This window comes from Lissotriton vulgaris, chromosome 7 (assembly GCF_964263255.1).
Source record: "Lissotriton vulgaris chromosome 7, aLisVul1.2, whole genome shotgun sequence".
Classification (NCBI taxonomy): domain Eukaryota; kingdom Metazoa; phylum Chordata; class Amphibia; order Caudata; family Salamandridae; genus Lissotriton; species Lissotriton vulgaris.
This window is the reverse complement of record NC_141695.1, coordinates 252,508,576-252,535,380: the sequence shown is the minus strand read 5'-3', so window position 1 is coordinate 252,535,380 and position 26,805 is coordinate 252,508,576. Positions and strand designations below refer to the sequence as shown.

Below are 26,805 nucleotides of genomic sequence, written 5' to 3'. Positions count from 1 at the left end.
ATACATCATTAAATAGAAAGGCAAACAAAAGACTCCTTAACATCAATTTAGAAAGTAGAAGTTAGCAAGGATTAACATTAGAAATGTCCATGGTACTGAGGACTCTGCTTCTGAATGCGGAATGAGCAGTGATGATGCTGGACTGTGGGTCTGAAGTCACAATGGCTCACTGGAACCTGGTGGATTATCTGGTGGCAGTAGTGCTGAGTGAGCCTATCAAGGTAGAAACACCTGATACAAGGGTAAGTGTCCTTGTCATTTATATGATATAACACTCCAAATGAAGGTAGCCAAACCCAGACAAATGGAGGGTCTCTTTTGGGAGGATTTGACATATGAATATGACATTCTTTTGGCTGAAAATGATTGGCCACATGAGTTCTTAATGGACAGCTGAATTGGGGGGAAGTGGTAATTTTATTTGCCTTCTCCGACCTCGTACCATAATCAGTCAAAAAAGGCTTACGTGCAGGAGTAGGCATTAGGGCTGTGTTAGGTGGGTTGATGAGTCACCTCACCAAATAATACCATTAAAATCTAATCCTCAACCTCAGAGACAGTACCCAAAAAACATAAAGCAAAGTAACAAGTCAGTTAAATCCTAGATTATGGAGTAATTGAAAATTGCACATCATCCATGAATAATCCCTTACTTCCGGTAATGAAACCTGATAATTCATATTTTTTATTCCTAGACTACAGACATTTAAATGCTTCCACATGTTATGTTATGTTATGTTAATGGGGGTCTTATAAAGCGCTCAGCTACTCGGACAGAGAGTCCCGGCGCTATACAGATCTCTGGAGGTATGACCAAGAAAACACATGCAAATTATTGTCCAAACAGCCAGGTCTTAAGACCCTTCCTAAAGGACATCCGGTTGTCTAATTTCTTGAGAGAAAGGGGCAGTTTGTTGCAAAGTTGAGGAGCCAACAGTCTGCAGGAATGACATCCAATGCACGCTCGTTTAGTTGCAGGGACAATGTCCAAAGCTTGAGAGGCGGAACAAAGAGATCTAGAGGGAAGATACAACCGCACTCTTTTCCTTAAATAAACAGCACCAATGCCGTGCAGAGATTTGAAGGCCATAATAAGAGTCTTGAAATAAATACGTTTGCGCACTGGCAGCCAATGAAGTGAATTCAGAAGAGCCGAGGTATGAGCCCTACGGCTAAGGCCAAAAATGGCCCTTGCCGCCAAATTCTGTACAGATTGGAGGCGCGTAAGAAAGTATTCCGGGAGGCCCAGATAAAGTACATTGGCGTAATCCAGCCTAGAGCCGATCAACGCCTGAACCGTAATCCTCCTATGGCCATGGGAAAGAAAAGGAAGAAATTTCCTGAGGGTTTGTAAAATGCCAAAACACTGGCCGACTACGCCAAGAATCTGGGGTTTATGAGTTAGGTCATTATCGATTTTTACACCCAGATTTTTTGCCAAAGAAGTGGCTGCTGATGGAGGGTAAATGTGGGTAGGCCACCACGATTTCCAGTGGGCATCAGGGGAACAGCCAAGAAAAAGTATCTCTGACTTATCAGAGTTGCATCTTAACTGGTTCAATTGAAACCAGGAAAAAACAGCCTCGAGGCAGCTCCTGATGGTATCACCGGCGAAATCGGTGTTCTTATTGCAGGTAAAAAGAAGCTGCGTATCGTCGGCGTAGGACACAATCCGAGCACCATGAGACTCCACCTAGTCTGCCAGAGGGGGCAGATAAATATTAAAGAGAGTGGGGCTCAACACCGAACCCTGTGGAACTCCCACCTCCAACGGAGGAACGGTATGGGGTGCCCAAATCGATTGTCGGCGACCCAACAAGAAAGACTCAAACCAGTTGAATACCGTCCCTCTCAGTCCAATCTCCAGGAGTCTTGAAAACCGGATTGAGTATGATGGAGAATATCTCGGGTTTCAAGAAAGTTCGAGAGAGTGGAGTGGACATGTTTTTACACAATTTTGGCAAAAGCAGGGAGCAACAAGATCGGTCTGTAGTTAGAATGTTCTATGGGGTCTAAATTGGGTTTTTTTAAAAATGGAAGGATGTGCGCCATTTTCCATGCACTGGGAACAGGGCTGGTTTCGAGAGAGGCATTGAGGAACTGGCAGGGATGCGTAGCAAGAGATTGCTCCAGCATGTCAGCCGTGACACGATGATACGGGCGAGAGGCCGTAGACTGTGAACCTACGCCAACACATAAACATTAGCAGTAGAAAACACACGTACCGCCACACTAATACATAACAGTGTGCAGAAGAAATCTCAAATGGATTTTTCTGCTAAAATATAGCACCTGTGAGCAGGTATTTGACAGCATCCTGAGCACTAGGTTATCAATGCAAATTGTGTCCATTACCTCAGGGTTATAGGAATAGCCCCTGGCCATTTTTAACGAGGAGGCATTGTCCCATGTAGATAACTATCAACTATCAATTAATTGATGGAACACTTGGCTAGAGTAAACCATATTAATCTTAGGTTTTGCCACCTGGACTACAAATGTAATCTACCAAAATCAAAAATTGCCCCATATTTCTAGAATGCGAGTTGTCAAGTGAAGGCAAACGACTTCACTTGTGCATTTCTTCAACCTCGGACAACTCTGAAAAGACTACAATCCATTTTAGGATTATAATATTTTGGCAACACTTACATTTTAAATTACACAGAAAGAGTAAAACCTTTATACAACCTAATTAGACCAGATTTTTATAGTGCATCATTGGACACAGGAACATTCAAATAAATAATGTAACCTATATTATTTTCAATGAAGACGATGCAGTACATATTGCACAACAATCGGTTTTGTACAAAAACGCTGAAATGTGTTTTGCATTCAATGAAAATATATTCTCAACAGTACAGACTGCTGCCATGGGAGAGAGAGCACTAGCTCAGGGTAAACACATAATTGTCATTGCCCCAGTGCTAACATTAGAGGCCGTCATCAAAGCAAACATTCCAAAGGCAAGAACATTACATGCAAGATAAATTCAATAGGCTAACTTTCTCACAGCAACAGATATAGCTTACAGGTGTGATGCTACATTACAAGCAAAAACATTTCTACCATATGAACAAGAATGCCCTCTGCCGAATTAAACTATGCCTCTAGATCAATATGAATGAATTCTACCCAACCTGCCTTAGGAACAAAACAGAAATATTCTTTTTTTTTTAAATCTTTTTATTGTGAATAAGACCAAACAGCGGCCAACATGGTCACATTTAAGGGTTACACATGCGCACAGCAGATCTTACAGAGGGTCCAGTGTTACATCATCATTATGGCAAAAGACTGCAATAAATCATAACAATTAGTCGTCCACCTCAAGTACTGGTCGCCGAGGCTGGGTGGGTTTGCAGATGTCACCTCTGTATTCGTTCCATTTGTCCCATATTTCACCTCATTTGCGGGGGCACCCACGGGCTACATACACCGTCTTCTCTTGTAACATGCACCAGTCGTGGAGACGTGGAGGTGTGGCTGCCCCCCAGAGTCTTGCAATATTACGCTTAGCTCCCATTTGGCCGAGCTTTACTCAGAGCCTGCCTCTAGCTGGTACGTCCGTTGGTTGCCATATGCTAAGAATGCATCGCTTTGCCTCCGGGCGCAACTCCATCCCCCAAACGACTTGCATAAACTGCACCACCTTCACCCAATAGGCCGGCAATAGTGGGCACTCCCATAGCATGTGAAAGAAAGAGCCAGTCATTCCGCACCCCCTCCTACACTCGTCACCCTCACATCTGCTCATCCTTTTTAGCCGCTTGGTCGATATCAACACTCTATGTAGAATTTTAAGCTGGATGAGCTGCAGCCTGGATGAGATAGCTACCTCCTTAGGGGAGGCTAGCGCAAACCTCCCCTCTTCCTCGTCGATTTCTAGCCCATCAGCCTCCCACCTTCCCTTAAGGTCATGGAGCAGATCGGGAAGAATATTTATCAATTTCTTGTAGACAAATGAGATTGCGTGTTCCTGAATGTGCCCATCCAACAGTCTATCTTCAAGGGGGATGCTTGCGGGGGCACAGTGCCCTGTGGAATGTTTTTCTGCAGCGAGTGACGGTCTTGGAGGTACCGAAAGTACTCAGTGTCTGCTAGCTCATATGTAGTCTGTAGTGATGGAAAGGATTTGACCCCGAGGTCCCCTATCCAGGAGATTCCGATAAGGTTCCAGTTCCGGAACCCCTTCGTATGGCCCAAGAGGCCAAGTCGTTCTAAAACCCAGAGCGGGGTGGCCAGGGTGAGCCTATTGTGCCAGCCCATATTACGTTGGACCATGTGCCACAATTGCACTGTGTGGAGAGTCAACCCCATCAGCGCATGTCTGCCTGGCCGTGAGTACAGCGCTGCTTCATAATTACCCCCCAGCAGGAGCCACCTGTCCATGCCATACCCGGGGTCATTACCGTCGCAATAGCTGTGCTGGTTAATGGCAGATAGATGTGCGGCCCAGTAGTACCAACGTATGTCAGTCAGGGCGATCCCATCGTACCACCCCAGCGTCAGCTTCTGCAGAGCTATTCTGGGTGCACCAGACCACAGGAGGTTTCTCTGCGCCACCTCAACAGCTGTGAAGTATGAAGAGGGAATCAGGTCAGGGTAATTGTGCAGGGCATAAAGAAATCGGGGTAGTGCCATCATTTTAAAAAGTGCCGCCCGGCCCAACAGGGTGACCAGGAGCTACTGCCAGGCAGCAGAGTCGTGCTTAAGCCTTGTAAGGCACAGGAGCAGATTTTTATCATACATGGCGGTCTTGTCTTTTGATACAAAGATGCCCAAATACGTGAAGGCCTCTGTGACCACCTTTATGGGACAGTCACGTGGAAGTACGGGAGTGGCACCATGGAGGACGTATAACAGGGATTAACTCCAGTTGATGCTGTAGCCGGAGATCTTGCCAAAGTTTGTAAAAATATCTAGAGCCACGATCAGCGATCTCTGGGGCCTCGAGAGGTAGAGGAGGATGTCATCTGCGTATAGGGAGATCCTGTCCTCCCAGCCATCAGCCCATCGCAGTCCTTTAAGGGAGATGTCCCGTCTGATTCAGGTGGCCAGCGGCTCAAGTGAAAGGGCAAAAGGAAGGGGCGAGAGCGAGCACCCCTGGTGGGTCCCCCTCTTCAGGGTGAAGGCCTCTGAGACCTTATTGTTCACGACCACCTGGGCAAGTGGCTTAGAATAAAGGAGCCGCACCCAAGAGATGAAACTGGGGCCAAAACCCAGTTTGCGAAGGACCGCCATCATGTAGGGGATATTCGAGGGTATCGAAGGCCATTGTAGCATCGAGCAATACCACCACTGCATCTTCACCTATCGTATGGCATCTCCCCAACACCCCATTCAGCCGATGGAGATTAAGCGCTGTATTACGGTGGGGCATGAATCCGGATTGGTCCGTATGAACCAGGGTGCTGAGGACCGGCTGGAGCCTATTAGCAAGGACTTTTGCCAGTATTTTTGGTTCCACGTTCAGCAGGGAGATAGGCCTATATGAGGCTCACAACTCCCTAGGTTTCCCTTCTTTAGGAATCGCTACGATGGTTACTAGCCTTTGGTTGCTGGGTAATATCCCTTTGGACTTGCTTTCTTCAAACATGCGCTTGAGATAAGAGCTAATGCCATCCGGCTTGAGCTTGTAGAGCTAAATCGGGAGGCCGTTAGGCCTGAGTGCCTTACCAGGACGGAGATCCCCGACGGCACGTTCCACCTCTGTCGCAGTGAGCGGCGCCTCCAGGAGATCGCGCTCCACGTCAGAGAGAGTCGGCATCCTAAAGTCCGCTAGCAGTGCTACCGAGTCTTCTTCCGGCGGGTCAGACCCCGTGCTATAGAGTGACCGAAAATAACGAGCAAATTCTGTGACTATGTCATGTGGTTCTGTTACAACAGAGCCATCAATTGTACGGATTTCAGCCACTACCTTGCTCGCTTGTTGTTTTTTGTCAAGCCACACCAGGAGCTTACTCGCCTTGTCTCCCTGGTTGTATATCCTGCCCTCCCTAGAGGCAGCCATCTTCGTCGCTTCCTCCAACACCATCGCCTAGTATTCCATGGCTTTGAGGGACAGACGATGACGCGCCGTGTCTTCAGTACGCGCCACCACCTCCAGCGCCCCAAGTCTGCCTCGATTGCCACGAGTTATGCCTCCCTCTCCTTCTGCCGGCCCGCAATTGCCGACAGGGCCTCCCCTCTGAGAACCGTTTTAAAGTCCTCTTATAGTGTAATTACCGACTCTACTGAACTGTCGTTACTATCAAAATAATATGTTATTGAAAGGGTCAGTGCCTTACGTAGGTCTTCACTGCGAAGGTACCATGCATTAATAGGTGCCACGCACCCCTCTCGCCTATTGCCCACAGTTAGGTGGGCCATAACCGGCGAGTGGTCCGAAATACCTCTTGCCAGATGTGTTTCTGTGCGCACTATCGTATCTCAGTGTAGAGGAGTAAGGATGTGGTCTAGGCGGGAGAAAGAGTGGTGCGGCCCCGAAAAGTAAGTGTATTGTGTATCAGCGGGGTGTGCCAGACGCCATATGTCCGTGAGCCCAAACGTCTCTAGGAAATCACCCAACCATCTCTGTCCCCTAGGTATTTCCCGAAATGTGGGAGTCTGTCTAGCGTACTGGAGACTACTGCATTTAAGTCCCCCCCTATGAACAACTGCCCGTCCGGAAGGGATAGGAGGAGTTTACCAAGGTCAGTGTATGCCTACGACTGGAGACCGGGTGGGACATATGTGGATATTATGGTCAGCCTGCGCTCCTCCCATTTACCCGAGTTTGTGGCAAAGCGGCCCTCTGGGTCCGTATCAGTGTGGTCGGGAAGGAAGGGAAAGGTGTGTCGAAGAAAGATGCCCACACCCCGGGACCCAGTGGTGAAACCAGAGTGGATTACCAAAGCGTACTCATACTTATTCAGAGCATGACAAGCGTTGCCCAACAAATGAGTCTCTTGTAATAGCACAGCGTCATGCTGGTTGCGCTTGATGAACTGAAGTACCATGGTGCGTTTAAATTTATCCCCAAGCCCATTTACGTTCCAACTCAGTGTCTTGAGGCTTTTATCCCATTTCTTAGCCATAGCCACCGTTCATACCCGGCGTGGACCTTTGATCCACCAGATCTGCTGAGGACCTCTCACCTGTGACCAAACAAACATTACCCCCCCTTCTCCAACTCCCCCCAACTTCTCACCACCCCGCCCCCATTCCCCCCTCCGGCTCTATAACCCCACACCCCTCTGCCCCCACACAGCCTCGCACCACCTTCCTAGCACAACTGGACTCAAGCCCCCCTCCAAAACAAATCCCCCCTTCCGACTCCCTGTTCTGTAGGTTCCAAACTACCCACTGCCCCAATTAGCAGAGTGCCTTTCATCCAACCCCGACCCAGGAGTGAGGAACCTCCCCCTCCTGAGGAATTTGTGCCGGCTCCGACTCCGGCCGCCGTGCCTCTACTGCCCCCAGACTAGAAAGTCCCTTCAGTCATGGAGCACCACTAACCAACAGCGGAGTCCCGGAGTCATTTGGCAAATATAAAGACCTTCCCCACATTAACTCAAAGGTCGTAAACATCACAATTACAGTATAAGGTACAGTTCAGCAGGGTACGGTTCCGCAATTAAGGTCCTCAGTGTGCTGCAGCATCCCGGCCTGAATTCTATTGGGGACTGGCCGATCTGGAGCTCCACAATTGCTGGCTTCGTGCGTCCCCTTCCGATTTGTCCGCAGCGGACCCGGGGGATGGGCCCCGAGTCTCTTGCCATGTGCCATGATCCTGCCGCTCCTCGGCAGCCGGCGCCGCTGTGTCAAGCCGTTTCCTGGACGGCCTCCGGAGTGGTGAAGAACAGTGACTTGCCTCCCAAGATGATCTTTAGCTTGCCTGGGAAAAACATCATGTATTTTATACCCCGTTCCCGTAGCGCCGTCTTCACCCCCAGGAATGAGCGCCATTCCTGCAGGACCTGTAGTGTGTAGTCAGGAAAGAAACGGATTGTGGCCCCCTCGTACTGCAGGTCACCCTGTTGCCTTGCCATCTGGAGGATAGCATAACGGTCCCTATAACTCAATATTTTGGCAATTATCGTCCTGGGCGGCGCCCCCGGCTGGGGTTTAGGGACCGGTGCGCAGTGGGCTCGTTCAACCGCTTCAAATGTTGGAGGATCAATCTTTAAGAAACAGTTCTACACTTGGCCCTTCCGTCCCCTCCGGCACACCTACCACGCTCATGGTACTTCTCCAGGCCCGCCCTTCCTGATCCTCGAGGCGGAGGGCCATTTGTCGATGTTGGTGCACTAGCTCGTTAATGCGACCTTCCTGCCGTTTTCCAGAGGTCTGCAATGCTTTGATGTCCTTCTCATTTGATTTCGATCTATCCGGGGTCTTACTCAGGTCTGTGTGAAGCAAGTTTACCTCAATGAAGATTTTGTCCGTTTTGGTTTCGAGGTTGGTACCTAGCGTTTGAATCGCGGCCATTATTGACGTTAGGGATGGTTCCACCTGGCCTGCCTGGTCCCCACCAGCCGCTCCCGACGGTCCCTGACCCAGCGGCACCGCATACTTATCTAGTTTATTCGTCTGGGTTGATGCACCTCCCTTTGGCCTCATGGTGAACAGGTGGTGCCCCCGCTGCCCAGCCACCGGGACCGCGTGAGCGATGGACGGCTGTGGGGAGCTCCGGTGTTTCCGCCCCTTAGTTTGTGTGGCAGGTGCCTTCCTGTGGCTGGCGGGGCCCCAACTCGTCTATTCGGAACAGACATGCTACGGTAAGTTGACCACCTCTGGCCCCAGCTTGCCGACCCCGGCCAAGGGCGTCCTCTTCTGGTCCCCACGGGAAGAGTGCGCCACCACTTCGCGGAATGTGCCACCAGGGGTTCAGCTCCACACCGCTGCACCTAAACGTAGCCGACGTTACCTCTGGCCTACACACTGCCTCTGGGCCTCCTCACCTCTTCTGGGTCCAAATCCTGGTGTAGGGCCCAGCCACGTCCCGCCTCACGCTGAAGGGGGCACTTCCCCCCGGGGCTTTCTAACAGGACCCGGCCGATGTTGCCCTGTGATGCAGGTCCGTCAACTTCGCTGCCGCGGTCCACAGCCGCCATGCCGTCGAGCCTGGAGCCTTCCCCCCGCTCGGGGGTGCTTGCGGGCCTCGCGCAGCTCACCAGGCACTCCCTTCTCTCTGTGCCCCTGGGCCCATCTCCTACTTGGAGCCTCAAACTGGCGCAAACAGGATGGGATTTGGTGCTCCCGGGGGGGCCTCTGTGCCCCCCCCCGTCACCGCAGGTCTCCTGGCACCACCGGGTGCTTGAAAAAGGCGTGGCCCGGGCTCCGCGTCCACAGGCTTCTTGACAGGCCGGCGGTCCTCTTCCGGCTCACGTGGTGTAAGTAGGCCCCAAGCCGGGGCCTCGAGTTCCACTGCACACGGCCCGGGGCTCCAGGCAGACAGCACCAGGTCCTCTGCGGCTAGAAAACGGCCATGACTCGGCTGCGCTGGGTCGCGGAGCTCCGGTTCTCGCTCCGGTCAAAGGCACTACTTGTTAGGGGGTCAAGGTGCAGATGTAGAAGCGCCCTGGCCAGGATATTGAGCGGATATGCACGGGGGCAGCCTCATTCCCATCAGAGCTCGGGTCTCAGGCAGCCATCTTTGATGGCGCCTGGCCACGCCCTCCAGAAATATTCTTCAGCATCGTGATTATAAAGAGGTGCATGCATGATAGAAACTTCTGTCCTGGGAAGATATACACTCAGTCGTCAGAGGACCATACAGCGCAGCTGCCAGAACTCAAAGCCCTGATACAAAGCTTCAAAATGTGCTTTGGGAATTCCCCACACTTATTGTGTGTGGTTCATTTAAATGTGTCCAGTCCTATACTATTTATCTACACTACTGGGGCCAGAATGGATTTAGATACTCAAAAGGTTGCATACTGCACAAGTGGCGAAACTGAAAGAAGGCCTGCCATGGCCTTATGTTATTCATACAATGAGTAATCAACATGTTGGTGTTCACATTGAAGGGAATTCCTGATAAAGCCGGCAAAGCAACAGTTCGTACTGCTGCCATTGCTGCACTAACTCATTAAAGCCTGAGGATAGATGGTACAGATGTGGTGGCAGTTAATACCATGAGCAACAGAACAATGCTAACAAAAGGCTTCCACTCAAGTACCCCTACAATTTAGACATCCAAAATATTCTGTATGCTCAGGTTCCAGGAGTGGGGGATAGAGCAATACCAAACATTGATCACTGATTAGGGGTGATATTGAGCCGGGCTCAGTGCTGAAGTGGACAGGCCCGGTATGGGTACAGCTTGCTACTCCTCAGACGCTTCTCAACCCTGAGACCCTGCTGTCTTGCACGAAGCACACCCAGCCCCTCAGGTTGTAAGCAAGGCACAGTGAGGTATGGAAATGTTTGTCGAGTGACTAAGACAGCAACAAATACTTGGGCTTTACGAAGGAAGACCCATGACCAACCCACCAGCCCTAGCCCTTGACTCAGAGTTAGCAGAGGCAACACGCAGGGCGGATAACAAGCCAACCACAACAAACATTTGCTCCTAGCCATTGGGCCTAAAAAAACAAAAGTAAATGACTTAATAAAAGCCACCTGTATGGCACCCAACTCCCTCACCCAAACAGACCAAGGGCAAGGCTGAGAAAGCCAATAACCTCCAGTGAAGAAGGTACTCCCTTCCAAGTCTAAGGGAAAGCTACCACCACAGCCTAAGTCAAATCTGACAGGGAGAAACAGAAAATGGAAATGTGACTTAGAGCAACAACTTCAGTTTTTCCCCCACCCTCTAACAAAGTCTCACCTAAACACTCTCCAAAGCTCAGCATCTGTTGGAGGTCTTAGTGCATGATACAAAACAGCTGCCCACCATAGTATCCTCCCTGAAACACTGTTTAGTCCCCAGAACAATTCTCAGATGTACCGTACAAGCCAGTTACATAATGGTTTAACTACTGCTGCTCTGGAGGTGGCCTCAAATGACTCCACAGCATGACAGGAGATGCTCCTAAGTTGTGTCGGTCAGACACAGGACCTGTCCACTGACCAACACAGTTCATCCCCCACCTTAGACCCAAAAACATGAACATTACAACCTGCTCTCTCCCATCAAACTCTCCCTGGGGGCCCACAACTTCTGGAAGGCTCCTCCCCCTGGAGAAACATTGAGGAGCGGACAATAAGAAACCTCGACCCACCTGAAACATCCTTGCTCAAAAGGGGGCCAAGATGACACAGCAATCGCTTCATGAGTTCACACGGCAAGTCTATCCCCAGAATCATCAAACCACTGGCCGGGGCATATCCATCTGGCACCCGCTGCTGAGCACCATGGAGGTGATTTTGTCTGCACTGACATAGCATTCAGACACACTGGATGCACACGTTGTCCTACTCAATGCTCTTGCAGTCCACATGCAAGGAACTGATCATAAATTGAAGGCACTGCATGCCATTATAAGAAAGATGTAGCATGATCCAACTACAACTGACCACGTATGCCAATGCTCTTCGACCATGGACACTCTTGCCTGGGTCCCTACAATATTATCATAACTATTAGAAAAAGTCAAGGCTTCCCAGATCAGACCCTCTTCCAGCAACCAGCTGACTACTCCCAAGAATTGTCATCTCAAGAGTCATCTCAAGAGCCCATTAAGAAGAGCATCAGTCCTATTCTCCATACAGGAGTATCCATACAAACATTACGTCTCTGCAAACAAGGGCATAATTAATGAGTGAACTAGACACTGCATGTCAACTCAGCCAGCCCCCATGAACTTCACTCTCAAAGAGGTAATCCAAGCGTCGGAGAATAGCAACAAAAAGCAAAGGCAAAACTGTAATCAACGGAGCCTATTCTACAAAAAAACAGCACAGCATTACTACTCTTAAATGAAGAAGGCCACATAAAAGGCCCAGGACACAGCTCCTATTACTGCTCCTTATCCGATATTTTGGTGGCTGGAGGAGTGTTGGGAATCCATTACCTGACTCGCAGCCGCTATGTCAAGCAGACATTCTATGCCACCAGCACCAACAATGTCTGAGTAACATACACACATACAGTAGTCCTCTGCTGCCACAGCTCACCCATCAGTACTCTTTGGGGGCACAGAAGTCACATCAGCTAGATTAAGCACAGTCACCACACCAATAATCTGTGACCATACCAACATTAAAGGACTGCACTTTCTTGACAGGGTTGAGCTTTAAAATAGGAATTCTTTAACATCAGAGGGAAACAACATTCAAAGATGAGTCACTGTGGTGTTCTTCCACCTAGAAATCCAAAGAGTGCCCCAGATGAACCTCCCCGTCAGCCAAGCCTCACAAACCTGGTCAAGGCTGCTTGTTGTGCCAGATGCAACATCTACAACATGGTAACAGCACTAGTGAATTGTCAGCACAAATCAGAAGAAGGCAGTGCTCAAGCTGATCTTTTGTTACAAATCCAGAGGCAAGTATGACATCCTAAACCAGAGCACAGTTCTAAGGCTGGTCTAAGCATCACAAGGCCTTTGTCATGTCCAACAGCATAGAAGCATGTCAATTCATACCCAACCCAGAAATACCAAGAAACTAATGTACTACCATTACCTGGTCAAACGAAAATATTGCATCCCATGTTTGGCAGTACAGGAAAACATTTGCAGCATTGGGAATCGACATGAGGAAACTTGCTCCAGTCTTCTATCCTAGCCCTCAGCTCCTGCCTCTTCCAATATCAGGTCTGTTGAAGAGGACCGTCGACCCAGTTCACTCAACAGCAGTCAGGATAGACCTACAAATCACAAGGTCACTTTCTCCACATAAACGAACACAACAGACAGCCAACCTTGATGACCACCAAGATGCATGGCCCTCCAGTGGCCGTTCCATAAGAGTTGCATGAGTGGTGCATCTAGGACCCCTGCAAGCCCACCCTTGTAAAATCAGTGCATAGACTGTGAATTTGCAAGGCAGCAAGGTGGAGGATGACAACTTCCTATCCTACTTCTGTGAATTTGAGATCCTGCTACAGCAAGAAACCTGGCAGCAGGCACCAACACCAATTGTGGGCATCAAGGAATACAACAATGCAGCAATAAAAGAAGTGAAGGTGGGCAGGACAAAAGGGGGCTGCCATTTTACATCTCAACTGAAAGAGTGTGGGCCCACAAGGTGGTGGACGTAGGCTTATCATTGATTTAATGCCTAAAAGTTCTCAGGGGCACTGCATTCAGAGCTGCACTCCACACAAATAATTCTTAATTTCTATATCAACCCACCACATAAGAACAAACCCACCAATATCAAGACCCTGACAGGTCTAAATAAATCTCTACAATTCGTGTATTCACAATCTCTAAAACTGTTGTTGGGCGATTTCAACATGAACTTATTGCAAGGTTCAGATTTTAAACCCCTTAATCAAATCTTGAAAATAATAATCAGAAACCAGTACAGACATGATCACCCAGACAGGATGTGCATAACTGCCTTTGGAGGGAGCTGCTCGGACAAACCAGCAGCCTTCACCAGACAGACAGGGCATATTCCACATTAGAATATACTTTGGTAGACCCCTACTTTTTCACAGGAACTACCTACTTTTCCATAAAAATGAGTGATCACATGGTCCAAACATTTACACTGAAGCTTACTCCACCACAGTCCCCAAAAGCACAAGGCCTGTCCTCAGCCCCAACTGTTCAATGAGGTGCCTCATATGGAAGGACACAATGATAGGCATCCATATGGTCTTCAGTACCACCCACCTCAAATCGGATCCGCTAAGTGCCAATTTCTACATCACACCTGTTCAGGCATGTGAGGCCTTTGGAGAGGCCCTCACCACAAAATTCCTAATAATACCCCCTCAGCAAACAAGGCTTTGGACCAATTAGGGTAGAATGGTTCACATCACAAATAAGGATCATGAAAAACCACTGAATATGGGGCTCAGATGCACCTTCCACTGGGGTAGTTAGCCTACAGGGCTCCATCATTAAAATTGGCAAACCTACAAAAAGCCATTTGTTTCGCCAAACATAACTTAAGATGGGTTTCTGGATAAAACTGCTTCACGCAAGCAAGCATAACAACTGTAAATCTTTTTGGTCTAAAACCAACAAATTTGCAAATTGCCGTCTCTGACACCATAATGAGGGTATAACAAAAGATGTTTTAACAACACACATCAGGCTGACGAGGGCCATCTCCTGACAATTCATGAAGAGGCCTGCGGGAGATCAAGGTACTTACTACACAGAGGAGGTCCATATCCTGATATACCACAAGCAGGAAACCTAAAGGCAAAAAAAAAAAACGCAGGTCCTCTGGGGCACTAAGGTCCAATGGCCTTCCAATAGTGCTATACAAAAACAACTTCCCCACTTTGGACGTCGAAATGAACCCTTCTATTATCATGTCAACAAACACCATTCCGGCAAGGCAGCATCGTATTGCTAATAAATAAATCTGATTGCCCCACTATTTACAAACTAATCACTTTATTCAATGTAGGAGCCAAGATCTAAGCTACCAACAAGCCCATAGATCTAGTGGACCTGTGGCGGCTATCCTACTGGCTAATCAAGCAATCCCTCAATCCAGCAAGCTCTATGCCTTCTTAATCGACATAAAAGTAGCTTTAGACAAAGTTCAGAGGGCTCAGCTGTAGGGAAAATGTCTTGGTGGGTGATGCCGGTGAAACAGCTGAAGACAATCATCAACATCAACTCCAACAATTGGGAACACACCAAGAGAGTCCACAGTTCCAGAACCGCTCAAATAATCATCACCAACATTGTCCAAGAAACAGGGGTGGGTTTTGGCACCCTACCTATTCAACATCGATACAGGCATTCTTGAAAATCACCTTGAAAATGTGCTGAACGATCTTCCCAGGCACAGAACAAATTAGATGACAGCAAAAAGCAGACAATATAGTCCTTCCCAGCAAACCACCAATTGACCTAAGGATAGGGCATAGCTTTAGGAAACTTAAAATCCTATAACAAAACTCATAAAACAAACAAACACATCATCTCCGTCAGGTCGTGGCTGCAACATTCATGCCTTGAAATCCTATGGCTCAGAACTGCTCAAAGGGAAAGATTTAGAAAACGTAACTACCCTACAATCGAGCCTCTTTAAAAATCTGTGCGCAATTCCGCAGCACTTCTCACAAGTCCAAATCAGGCCCAAGTTTGGTCTGTATCACCAGGGCCCAATCAGGAACAGGGCCTTTGTAAAGATTTGCTGGACGACAAGGGCATTGAGGCGAACTCGATTTCATTATCAGTACTTGCTGTCAAAAGATAAGCAGGCCTGAGAAAATACATCTGTGTTGCCTGCATTACAACAGTCAATCTCAGTGCGGCAATTAAAAGCTCGGCATAAATCCATGGAATGCAGCACATTCAAATGAGTCACAAGCAGAGCAGACAAGCTTTTATACCAAGTCACAGACAAGGCTACTAGTGAGCAAATGTCACACCTACCTGCCTTCTCATTTCTCTGAGGCCAAGAAATATGATCTGATGCTCATCCACCTTGGTGTCTTTCCGTCAAAGGACTTTTCATGCCCTTGGATTCAGTCTTGGACTAGCACTCAGTGCCGTCTTTGTAAATATCCTAGCTAAACAATGCTTTACTTACTGTGTGTGTGCTCAGCCATGTTACCAATAGGCAACATCTTCTAAGTCCATCTTTAAAATCTTTGCAAATCAGGTTTTGCTGCCCAGCTGTAAGAGCCTCACTTAGCAGTGACCCAGTGCAACTGTCATGCAAGGCAATGAGGATCCTTAATGAGCGGGGAGAGCATAGCACCTGACTTGGCTTGCTCCTCGCACCCAATTTACTAGCTGAGGCTCTCTTCAGTACAATTGCCATTGCACTCTAGCCACTATTAAGAAGTTGGAAGAGCACAGCACTTTATTCTCCTGGTCCTGCTTTTATACTTACATATTTATAGCCTCACCTACACTGGTTGGTGCCACAACACTGGAGTTCCCTGTTGAGGGGCGTTCCAGTACAATTGTCACTGTAGTCCATCCATGTTTAAGAAGCTAGAGGAGTATAGCACTATATTCTCTTGATCCTGCTCCTTACACTCACACTTTTATTCTCCCACCTGGACCGGTTGGTGGCACTTTATTAACACATAAATCACTGTGTACTTTATCTCCCAAGACCATCCGGCAAATCTTTGGATTTTATTCCTCTACGGAGGTTTTTATCCTTTCTATCTTTGATTGCCAAAATATGTAGTTTGGTCTTTTATATGCTTTTATCCTTCATTGATTGCTTGGCCATGAATATGGAAAGGATTTTAATTGATCTATCAATAAAGACTACTTACTGCCTGTATAGCAATGTTTATTGTACGATAAAGCAAACATGTGTTCGTGTTTAAAGCTGCATTATGAGTGTGTACAGAGTTGCGTGGCCTGCAATATCTGATAGGCAAAAGGTATGTAACTCCTGCTACACAGTGTGGATACATATCACGATAAATGCAGTCAGTTTTCCACTGGGACTCCATTTCCTAAAATGGCTGTTCTCTGTGATTGAAATGCAACTAACGAAATGGTGTGTTTTTATCTGACTCTAGCAAGGAGTTGGAATATAAACTGGTAACACAAACTATGGATGCTGATAATGAGGACCAGAGATTGAAATGGATTAGGAACTGTCCATAAGCGGATCACTACAGAATCATGATGCAGAGAAGTAGTCTAATAATATAAAAGACAATCAACGCAGAATAGTAAAACCATCCTTATGGAATAGTGAACCGAGAACTCTGAGTCATGGTAGAAATATGCTTTTTCTTCTCCACAAGTATAGTAGTAAGATACATTTATTCCAGTCAAGCTTGCAGAATGGTACAAATAAAATGTAAATATGTCTATCCTGTTATAATGGTACCAAGTAGTACATCTTCAAAAGGCTTGTTCAAAAGATTTGCTAGACAACTTAAAATATAGCGGTAAGAGTTTTTTACCTTTCTTGTAGTTTTTCCAGAAACGCATTTGCTGCTTTTGGATCCCTCCTTGAGAATGTTTGGAACATGAAGAGTGTTTCTACGTACCCCAGCAATTCTGTGATGGATAGGGAATACTTCAGCAAGATTTTTGTGACCCTGTAAAAAAAAAAAATACAGGGTATAAAATGTTACTGCCCACTGGCTTACTCTTTTTTATTGAAGCAGTACGGGGTATATTTATGAAATGATCATGCAGCACAGTGTTGTAACTTAAGTCGTTAGGTGGTACCTCCCGCCACCCCTACCCTCCCATACCACTTGGTTGGTGCCTGCCACCTTGCTGAAGGCAGAGTTAGAACGTTGATGTGGTTGATGAGCTGTGCGAGCCCTGTCAAGCCGGGGGCACCGTATGTTTATGCTGCAAATAAACCAGTATAACATTCTACCTGTTTGGACCCATATTACTACATTTTGGTGGCGACGAGGTCCAGAGGCTGTGTCAGGGACAGCCCATTTTGAGTGCCCTTCCCTGGTTTAGTGACGCTTGACCGGAGGTCTAAGAGAAGATATTTCGGGAAAAAAATTAATGAAATATATGGGGATCTTGACTTCCCGGTGAGTGAAGCACAGTTTGAGACTGAAGCGGAATGTGAAATTAAAAAGAACTGGCTCGGTAAACTGGTGGAAAAGAAAAGGAAATAGTTGTGTATTACTCTCTGCTGAGAGACTTGACTCCTGGCCTCCAGTGTTTCGGCTCCGGTTTTTATGGTGTCAGGGAAAGTGCAGTGTTGATTGATTCCTGCGTGGTAACTGTCATCTGTGTTCAGTTTTGCCTGAAGTAGAAGGACAACACTTTTCAGGATCATGGGGTCGCTTTCCTTGCAGTGCAAAAAGAGGAAATTTCTACAATGAATGCCTCTGTCTCTGTTTAAGTTTCCGCTGTGAGCCGTGAAAGTCTGCTCAAGGAGTGTCGTGTTTCACTTCAGCCGCGCTGCTTTTGCCGAGGTCGAGGGGAGTTGGGAGCCTCCAGTCAGCGTGAGCCGTTTTACAGAGAGACAGTGCCTGACGCTTTTGAAGCGCGGAAATCGTGAGAAGAACAGTCTCCTGCCTTGCAGTGGTCTTATTCAGCAATTATTACAGGAATCTGATATATAAGGAAAATTTCGATGCAAAAGAGTTCTGAGCGCTGTCCTCCTGTTCTGACTGAATCTGCTTCTACAGGAAGTTCCCGCCTCCAGGTTTAAGGTGGCACTTATTGGTTGAGGGAAAAGCAAAACAAATAACATATTCTGCGATAAAAATAGGACTACCATCTCTTGGGTAGTAAAGGCAGTTTTTATCCTACGCTTTTCTTTCAACTCTTTTGAGGGTGGGTCTACCAATGTAATGTTTTATTTATTCAAAATGAGGTTTGAGCAGTAGGTCTGTAAGTTTATTTCAGTATCTCATATTCCCCATCCACCTCTCAAAGAAGATCATTTTTATTTGATTGCCTGTGGGACATATAGCAGACTTGCAGGGAAGCTTTACAGCTGTTCTTTGAGTTTGTGTGCTTTTAGCATTAGCACATTTGATGTTTAAGGTCCTTCGCGCAAGAAATCACTGTCCACACCTCTTTATGAGCAAGAAAGGCCACTTTATTTTAAGACAGGTGCATCATAAATTTCGTGAACACATTCATTCATTATTTATTTACCATAATTCAACTCTACAGTGAGCCTACGAAACCTAAATCCCAAAACCCCGAACTAACTCTTGCCTACTACCCCTAGTACTACCCAACGAGCTACCCTTCAGGATGGCCAACCCGCTCCAGGCTGCCCACCCCACTAGCAAAAACCCACCTCCTAAAAGAACAAAGACACCTGTCCTAACAGTGGCAAACCTACAAAACAAAGCAGCACCTAGAGCACCGCAAAATAAAAACCCAAAAATAAAATAAAAAAGAGGGAGGGTGGGTGGGGCAAAACAAAACCTCCCTTCTAGCTTCCCGCCACGCAGTTCCCAACCGCCAGCCTGCCTCCCTTATATCTCCTCCCCTAATCAGTCCCCACCTGATGCCCTGATTCTCGCGCGAACATACCCAGGAAGAGACCGGCTCGCGCCTAGCTCTCCCTGGGTCCCCCCTCGCGCAAGAAATCACTGTCCACACCTCTTTATGAGCAAGAAAGGCCACTTTATTTTAAGACAGGTGCATCATAAATTTCGTGAACACATTCATTCATTATTTATTTACCATAATTCAACTCTACAGTGAGCCTACGAAACCTAAATCCCAAAACCCCGAACTAACTCTTGCCTACTACCCCTAGTACTACCCAACGAGCTACCCTTCAGGATGGCCAACCCGCTCCAGGCTGCCCACCCCACTAGCAAAAACCCGCCACCCAGGAAAACCTTTAGCGTTTTCCTGCCCCACCTAAAAATGGAAAGGAAGGAGCACACCACAACTGCACCTGAAGAACTTTGCTAATCAAATCCCTGAGTTCCAGAAGGTAAAAAGAAATGCCCAAAGAAGACAGATGTACACCATCCTCACAGAATAAATGATGTTCAGAGACTTTTAAATGGTAATGATCCAAACTGTAGATACCCAAATGGTGACAAAAAGTCGCAATGTTCTATTAACTTTCCGTCGAGCCTTTTCCAGGGCGGAATGGTTCCTCGCCCCACGCCATTGCAAACGAGGTACAAACTCAGTCCATATCAGCATGGTGCTCACCCATGTGGTCTTGATGATTTCCAGGTCTTGCTTCATTAATTTCAACAAAGTCAAACCAGAGAGTGAAACTAAGTCATTTTCGCCCAAATGCAGTACCAGGAGATCCGGAGGACCCCCCAAACACTGTGAAACCAAAGCCGCCAAGGCGGGAAAAAGCCCACCCCAGCGCATGCCCCCCGTTCCATGCCAGGAGACTTCGTGCGTCATGCTGTTTAAACCAAGTGATCTCCCACAAAGCTGACTGGCAGCGGCTAAAGCTGCCCGTTTAACAAAAGAGTGCCCCAGTATCCACACCCTCCCTTTGGATCCGGCGACTGAGGGCCAAGGACCTAGGAGAAAAAGAAATGTTAGACAAGCAAAAATGTACTATTTTCTCACATATTTTTCACAGCACTTGGAACGCCAACGTCCAATGCGACGAATTTGTGACCAGTCCCACCCCAACCTAGCGGCCTCCGTCGCCGCACCAATTCTGAATGAATGGGTACCAAATTGAACAGGATCCCTCCCCAGGCGCAACAATACCTTGCGTAATACAGCCAACAATTGAGATGCAACTATGGGACTACCATCAGCATGACAAAAAATGGGCCCCTGGAGAAAATGTTGGGAGGACACAAAAACTTCCCATTCTCCAACCGGGCAACATGCAGAGACACCACTCCTGCCAAGGAACACCCACTTACCCCTCCCCATCTGGTCGGTTTTGGACGCCCGCAGCCACAGCCTCACTCTGTCACTTTCCAACACCACTTCACTGCTGGTCATACCTACCCTACCCCGCAACCCCAGCAACTCTGATGCCCGAAATGCCCCAAAGAACAACCAGACAAAACACAAACGAAATTTGGCACACTCAAAAGCATCATGGCAACACACCTCCAATTCCGGCAACAGCAACTGGAGCAACTCAAAAGTCACCGGCAGCGGGAGCTGCTGACCACCAGCCCGAAGCCTAGCCAGACCTTTCAACACTTTACGAACCAACACCCCCCCAACAGGATCCCTCCCCCACCAAAGCTGCCCATAAAAAGAAACCCCAGCCAACTTGCCAGAAATGGTTGTGGGCGATAGGCCCTTGTCCGCCAAATGTAAAACAAACTGTAAGATGCATTGTTCATCTGACAACCCGGCCCTGATTGGCCCCGTCAAATCCTTACCAAACTGCAGAAACTCATGCCAGGCCTTCACATAACCCCGCCTTGTGGAGTCAGCCACTGAATTTTCGACCAATTGTTGTACCCTCAATCCCCCAGGTCCCATACATACTGTGGGATCGCCGTTGGTTCCAGGTCCGCCCCAGGAGCCAACTTGCGGAATTCGGACCACTGAAAGCGAGACAAAGAGTCAGCGATGCAATTAGAAGTACCAGGAACATGCCGTGCTTTAAAGACAATATTTAATTGCAGACACCGCAGCATGAATGCGCGCAGGAGCCGCAAAACACGCAAGTCACGAGCCTTTTGGTGATTGACAAGGTGGACTACTGCCAAATTGTCCACATGGAACAAGACGGAGCGATTCTGAAACTCCTCCCCCCAGAGATACAAAGCAACCAGCAGCGGGAAGAGCTCCAGAAACGCTATGCTGCGACCCTGTTCCTTCCAGTGCACCGGCCAGCCGGCCGCGCATCATCGACCCTCCCAAAATACACCGAATCCGTGAGCTCCCGACGCATCCGTGAACAACTGGACTTGCCACACCATGTCCTCATCCGCAAAAAACAAGGACACGCCATTGAACTCCTGCAGGAAACGAAGCCAGACAGTCAAATCGGCACGCACAGCGGTGGTAATGCGCACCCGATGATGGGGAAGGCTTGCGCCGGACATTGAAAGACCCAGACGTCTACAGAACGTCCTGCCCGCCCGAACAACCCGGCAAGCAAAATTGAGGTACCCCAAAAGCTTCTGGACGGTCCTCAAAACAACTTTCCGCTCCCCCAACACCAGATGTATGAAGGCAGACATTTCCCTCACTTTAGCCTCAGGCAATCTCGCCACCATAGACAAGGTATCAATTTCAATCCCTAAGAAAGTCAGGGATGTACAGGGACCTTCTGTCTTATCCGGCGCCAATGGAACGCCCAATTCCTCCGCCAGAGCCTGGAAGATGGTCAAAGCCGACTGACACTGCCCAGAGTGACCCTCACCAATGAAAAGAAAATCATCAAGGTAATGACAGACCAGGACGTGGCCACTGACAAAAGTGAAGCGCCACTGCAGAAATGTACTGAATGTCTCAAAAAGGGAGCATGACACTGAACAGCCCATGGGCAACACCCTATCAACGTAGAAACTACCATCAAAATGCATTCCCAGAAGACTGAAATCCCAAGGATGGATGGGCAATAGCCGGAAAGCCGACTGAATGTCGCTCTTTGCCAGCAAAGCCCCAACACCAGCCGTGCGCACGAGCCGTAAGGCATCGTCCACTGAAGCATAATTGACAGTTGAGTCAGCTGGATCAATAAAATCATTAATGGATGCACCCTCGGGCCATGACAGGTGATGGATAAGGCGAAACTCCCCCTCCGCCTTCTTGGGTACCACACCCAGAGGCGATACGATCAAGTCAGGAAGAGGACAATTCAAGAAAGGACCAGCAATCCGACCCGCTGCAAGCTCGGCATTCAGCTTTTTCCGCACAACATGGGGACTCTCTTTCGCAGACTTCAAATTGTCAGACCACCTACCCACCCTGGGTCCCTGATACCCAATCCGAAACCCAATTCTGAAACCCCAAGACAAAATCTTAGCAGCCTCAAAATCAGGATAATCCACCAACCAGAGATCCAGAACATCTTGCTTAATAGGAGTAGGAGCCCTTGTAAACAGCGTGCTGAGGCTGTCCCCTACCCCCTGAACCCCGTCCTTGATCACCAAAGCGCTGGCCGGGAAAACACTGGGTGAGCGCATGCTTCCCCCCACACTGCGAACACTCATGCTTATACCTGCACGCTGGTCGGTTACAGGAACCCCTGTTAAAATGCCAGCATGTGCCAGAGGAGGATGATTGACCTCTGCCCCAAACCCCCGCCCCAGACTGAGCGGGGCGAGCTGGAAAGGGCCGATAATACACTGGCTGCCCGCTAGCCGTGTGGGTCGTAGCAGGCGGGTGAGCCGATGCCATCCACTGTAGCCATAATTCGGAATCAACCTCACCCCACGAACGCTCAGGAAAAGCGCTCATGCGCGCCCTGAATTCGTCATCATAGGACAACCAGGCAAAGCCTCCAAAGTAACTGTGAGCTTTGCGAATGACATCGGCATATTTAAACATGTCTATCGCCTTGTCCGGATGACGTTGGCAATAAACGCTGGCATAGATAAGAAAGGCCGAAGTCCAATTCTCTATCGACTTCGGAACACGAGGCCTCTGAGCCAATTCTAATCTTTGTTTTTTCAGACAAATGGGACCCCAAAGGCATCCCCACCCCAGAATAAGGCAGTTTCTTAGGTAGGATACTATCCTCCGTAACCCGTGTGGCAGCCACCCCCCCAGACCCTGCTGTAGAAACATCCCTTGCAACTTGCACATTAGAAACATTCGAAATCACCAGCCGCTCAAGCCTCGGTGCCAGAGCGACTCGCTCAACAACAACCCCATCACCCGTACCAATAGATCTTGTACTCTTAACAGGGAGACTCTCCCTGGGTTGCCACACAGACCACCACCCATCCTTACCTCTTGGCAACTGCTCCGACTGTGGTTGAACAGCCACACGATCCCCTTGAGAAGGTCCAGACCTCACTGCCCCTCGTACTGCTGCATGGTCCGCACGAGACGCCTGCAAAACACGAGAAACAGTGGGTTGCCCCAACCCACCCCCCTGGGCCCGTGCTGCCAAAAGCCCAACATCTTTGTCTCTCAATTCCCCTTCTTCCAAATCATCATCATGAAAATTCCCACAGAAAGCTTCGTCAGAAAATGCAACTTGCGCACTGCCACTGGGCATAGCCCCATCACCAATACCCCCATCATAAAACTGCCAGTCAATGTTCTGAAAGCTGTGTGCACGGAAAGCTGTAGAAGAGATATCCGCTCCAGATAACTCCCCTGTAAGCCCACCACTGGAAACAGCCGTGTGGTCAGTTCCCGGGCCCGTAGAAACAGCCAACAGCCGCCCAGCCGGAGGCGCAGATTGAAAACTGCGGCCGCTCAAGCCAGACAAGGAAGAGTTCGCAAAACCATCCACCCCTAAAGCGGAATCGCAATCACCCCCCGATGGACGACCCACCGACGCCAGACCATAGACACCACCCGACCCAGTCGCAGGACCGCCCTGAAGGCCACCTGGCCGACCCCTAGGGACTGGGAACAGAGCTTGCCCAGGAACCGGGGGCGCCCCCCTGTGTACCAAACCCATCCCACCAGGAGCCAAGGACGTGGGGGGGGCAGAATGGGGGCCAGGCGCACCGAGGGCCGCAGACTTGGTGGCCGGGGGGGCAGCATGCGAGGCACAGCACCCTCTGGATCGAAAACAGAAGCATGATTAGGAGCCTCAGTAGGGGAATATGCAGGCAGCGCGACAGTATGTGGCCCAACATCTGCACCGCCCATTGGTGGGGGGCCAAAAGTGTGAGGGGGGGCAGGACCAGGCACTGGCGTAGCAGGGGAGAGCAGGAAACATTGCCCATTCAACCAGAGGTACGGGGAAACCCCCTCCGGCAAGGGGGGCACTGGAGTTAGTGAGCCTACATGCTCTGCAGCAGGGGGAGGGGGCTGCGTGTGCCCGTGCAAATCCAGGCTCCGCCCCCGCTTTGGTTTAGGACCCGCCTGTGGCTTCCCAGACTTCCCCGGCGCCAGGCCGCCTGAGCGCGGAGCCTGCCGGCCCACAGAACGCCCCCGCCTCCCCCCGGGCGCCCCTCGTGGACCAGCACTGAAGAACGGTAAAGCACATACCTGCTGGAGGGCGCCCGGGGCACCCGGCAGGGGCTCCACAGCTGCGGCGGGCAAAACAGGCATAGGCCCGTCCGCCGGCATGGCCGCCTCGCCGTCTTCCTCCTCCGCCGGGCCTGGGGACAAACACGCCGTCACTGCCCTGGACACACCCTTCGAAGCCTTGCGAGGGGGGCGGGCCATTCCGACCCACGCCTCCGCCGGAACACCCGGCCGCAGCAGGTCCTCACGCCCAGCCTCGCAGAGTATCTGCACAGCCCTCCGAACCTCCGCTGCTTCCTCCATGGAGCCGGAGAAAAGGTAAACACACGCGCGCCGCAAAACAAAACCTCCCTTCTAGCTTCCCGCCACGCAGTTCCCAACCTCCAGCCTGCCTCCCTTATATCTCCTCCCCTAATCAGTCCCCACCTGATGCCCTGATTCTCGCGTGAACATACCCAGGAAGAGACCGGCTCGTGCCTAGCTCTCCCTGGGTCCCCCCTTCACATACATTGCCTTTGTAAGGTTTGAGCCGCATCTTCCTTCTTGTTTGGCATTAGGGGGGGGAGGCACACTAGATTGGTGTTTTCCCCACATGGCAATGGCGGGAGCAGGAATGAGTCAACCGCCACCTTTCCTAAATGAGCTTGGGGAGCCTGAATTTCCATGGAACAGGTGGGATGGTATTTTCAAGTCTTATCTCATTGCGATAGGTGGGAGCAACTATAACAACATTAGGAAGCAGCACATTTTGCTCCATAACTTAGGCATTCAAGGATGGAAAGTTTTTTTTTTTTTTTTTGCAAAAACCTTTATTGCACCAACAAGTTACACAGCGGAACGCCTACAACCCATCGGGCTGGCCGCTATAGCATTTTTGATCAAATAGCAGCAATATGCATTTAATAGACGCTGTACTGTAGTAAAAACAATGATACTGCTGTCTTGAGGAAAAGGTGCAGCATTAGCATAAGTATTTCCAAGCTTCATTGGTTTTCGGTATAATTTTGTAATTTACCCCCCCCCCCAGAAACAACAAGAAAACAGAATAACCGTTAGGAATGTCAAAGCGGTCACGTAAACGCCAAAGTCGTGTTCATGTATTTTTTCTTATCAAGACGTCCCACACCAGAGTTCATCCCTGCCCGCTATTTAAATCTAGTTACTGTGTAATCGTCATTGCGGACTTTCCAACCAAGTAGAGACCCCCAGAGTTCACCCAGAGTCCCCCTGTATCCCAACCATACTGAACATTTCCATCCCACCTTCAATACCCTCCCCCCCACTTCTGTGTGGTGGACTAGCCTTCAGCCTCTTCTTCATCTGAATCATCCTGATCCTCTTCTGGCAAAGGATCACAAATCTCTCCCCTATATACATTCCACTTGGTCCAAATTTTGTTCCACTTTCCCGGGCAGGCACGATTGGAGTATACCGCCCGTTCCGTTATCATTACTTTGTCCATATTCCAACACCATACTGACTTGGTTGGTAGCTCCGCCACCCCCCATTTTTGTGCAATATCTCTTTTCGATATAAGCAGCCCTACTGTGACCCAGATTTGGTCATGTCTGGAAATATCGGTAGGTTCCCACACATTTAAGAGGCATTGTTTCGGTTCTGGCAACAGAGATGTGTCTAGCGTTTGTGATATCGTTCGTAGGACCTGTCTCCAATATTCCTGTATCCGGGGGCAGTCCCAGATGGTGTGGAAAAACGTACCCTCCTCCCCGCACCGGCGTAGGCAATATGGGTGTTGTATCCGGTGAATACGGTGTAGCATTGTTCTCGTGTAGTACACTCTGTGTAAGATTTTTAATTGAACTAATCGCAGCCGCGCAGAGATGCCCACTTCCTTAGGAGAGGCCAGTGCCTCATTCCATTCCTGCTCGTCCATCCCACTGGTGTCTCCCTCCCATTTCTCCTTCAGAGGCAATGTTGGGTCAGGCAAATTATTAAGTAATTTGCGGTAAATAAGGGATGTAGCGCGCTCGACCATGAAATCCGTAAGGAGGCGGTCTTCCAGTGGGGAAGACTCAGGCAGATCGGTGTCCGCGGGCAAGGCTGTTAACAGTGCGTGCCGAATCTGAACATATCTGTAAAGGTCCCTCTCGCTGAGTTCATAGAGTTCTTGCAGTCTCTGGAAGGGTATCACTCCACCCCTCTCCAAAAGATCGCCCACCGTTGAGATCCCTATTGCGTCCCAGTGTGA

General features: G+C 49.1%; 1 protein-coding gene across 4 annotated transcripts in view; it reads right to left on the bottom strand.

The window, feature by feature from the left end:
- LOC147701317 (putative methyltransferase DDB_G0268948) overlaps window positions 1-26,805 on the bottom strand; it is a 401,041-nt gene that overhangs the window by 87,695 nt on the left and 286,541 nt on the right. For 2 of the 4 annotated variants that reach the window (XR_015297446.1, XM_086930038.1), the window contains exon 6: window positions 17,009-17,146. The exons of 1 other annotated variant lie outside the window; for it this stretch is intronic. Coding sequence is in view for 1 of the 3 variants with exons in the window: in XM_086930038.1 (XP_086786164.1) it covers window positions 17,009-17,146 (138 nt within the window). In the remaining 2 variants the exon portion in view is untranslated. The remainder of the gene's footprint in view (window positions 1-17,008; window positions 17,147-26,805) is intronic. One more of the 4 variants, XR_015297447.1, reaches the window with a different exon arrangement.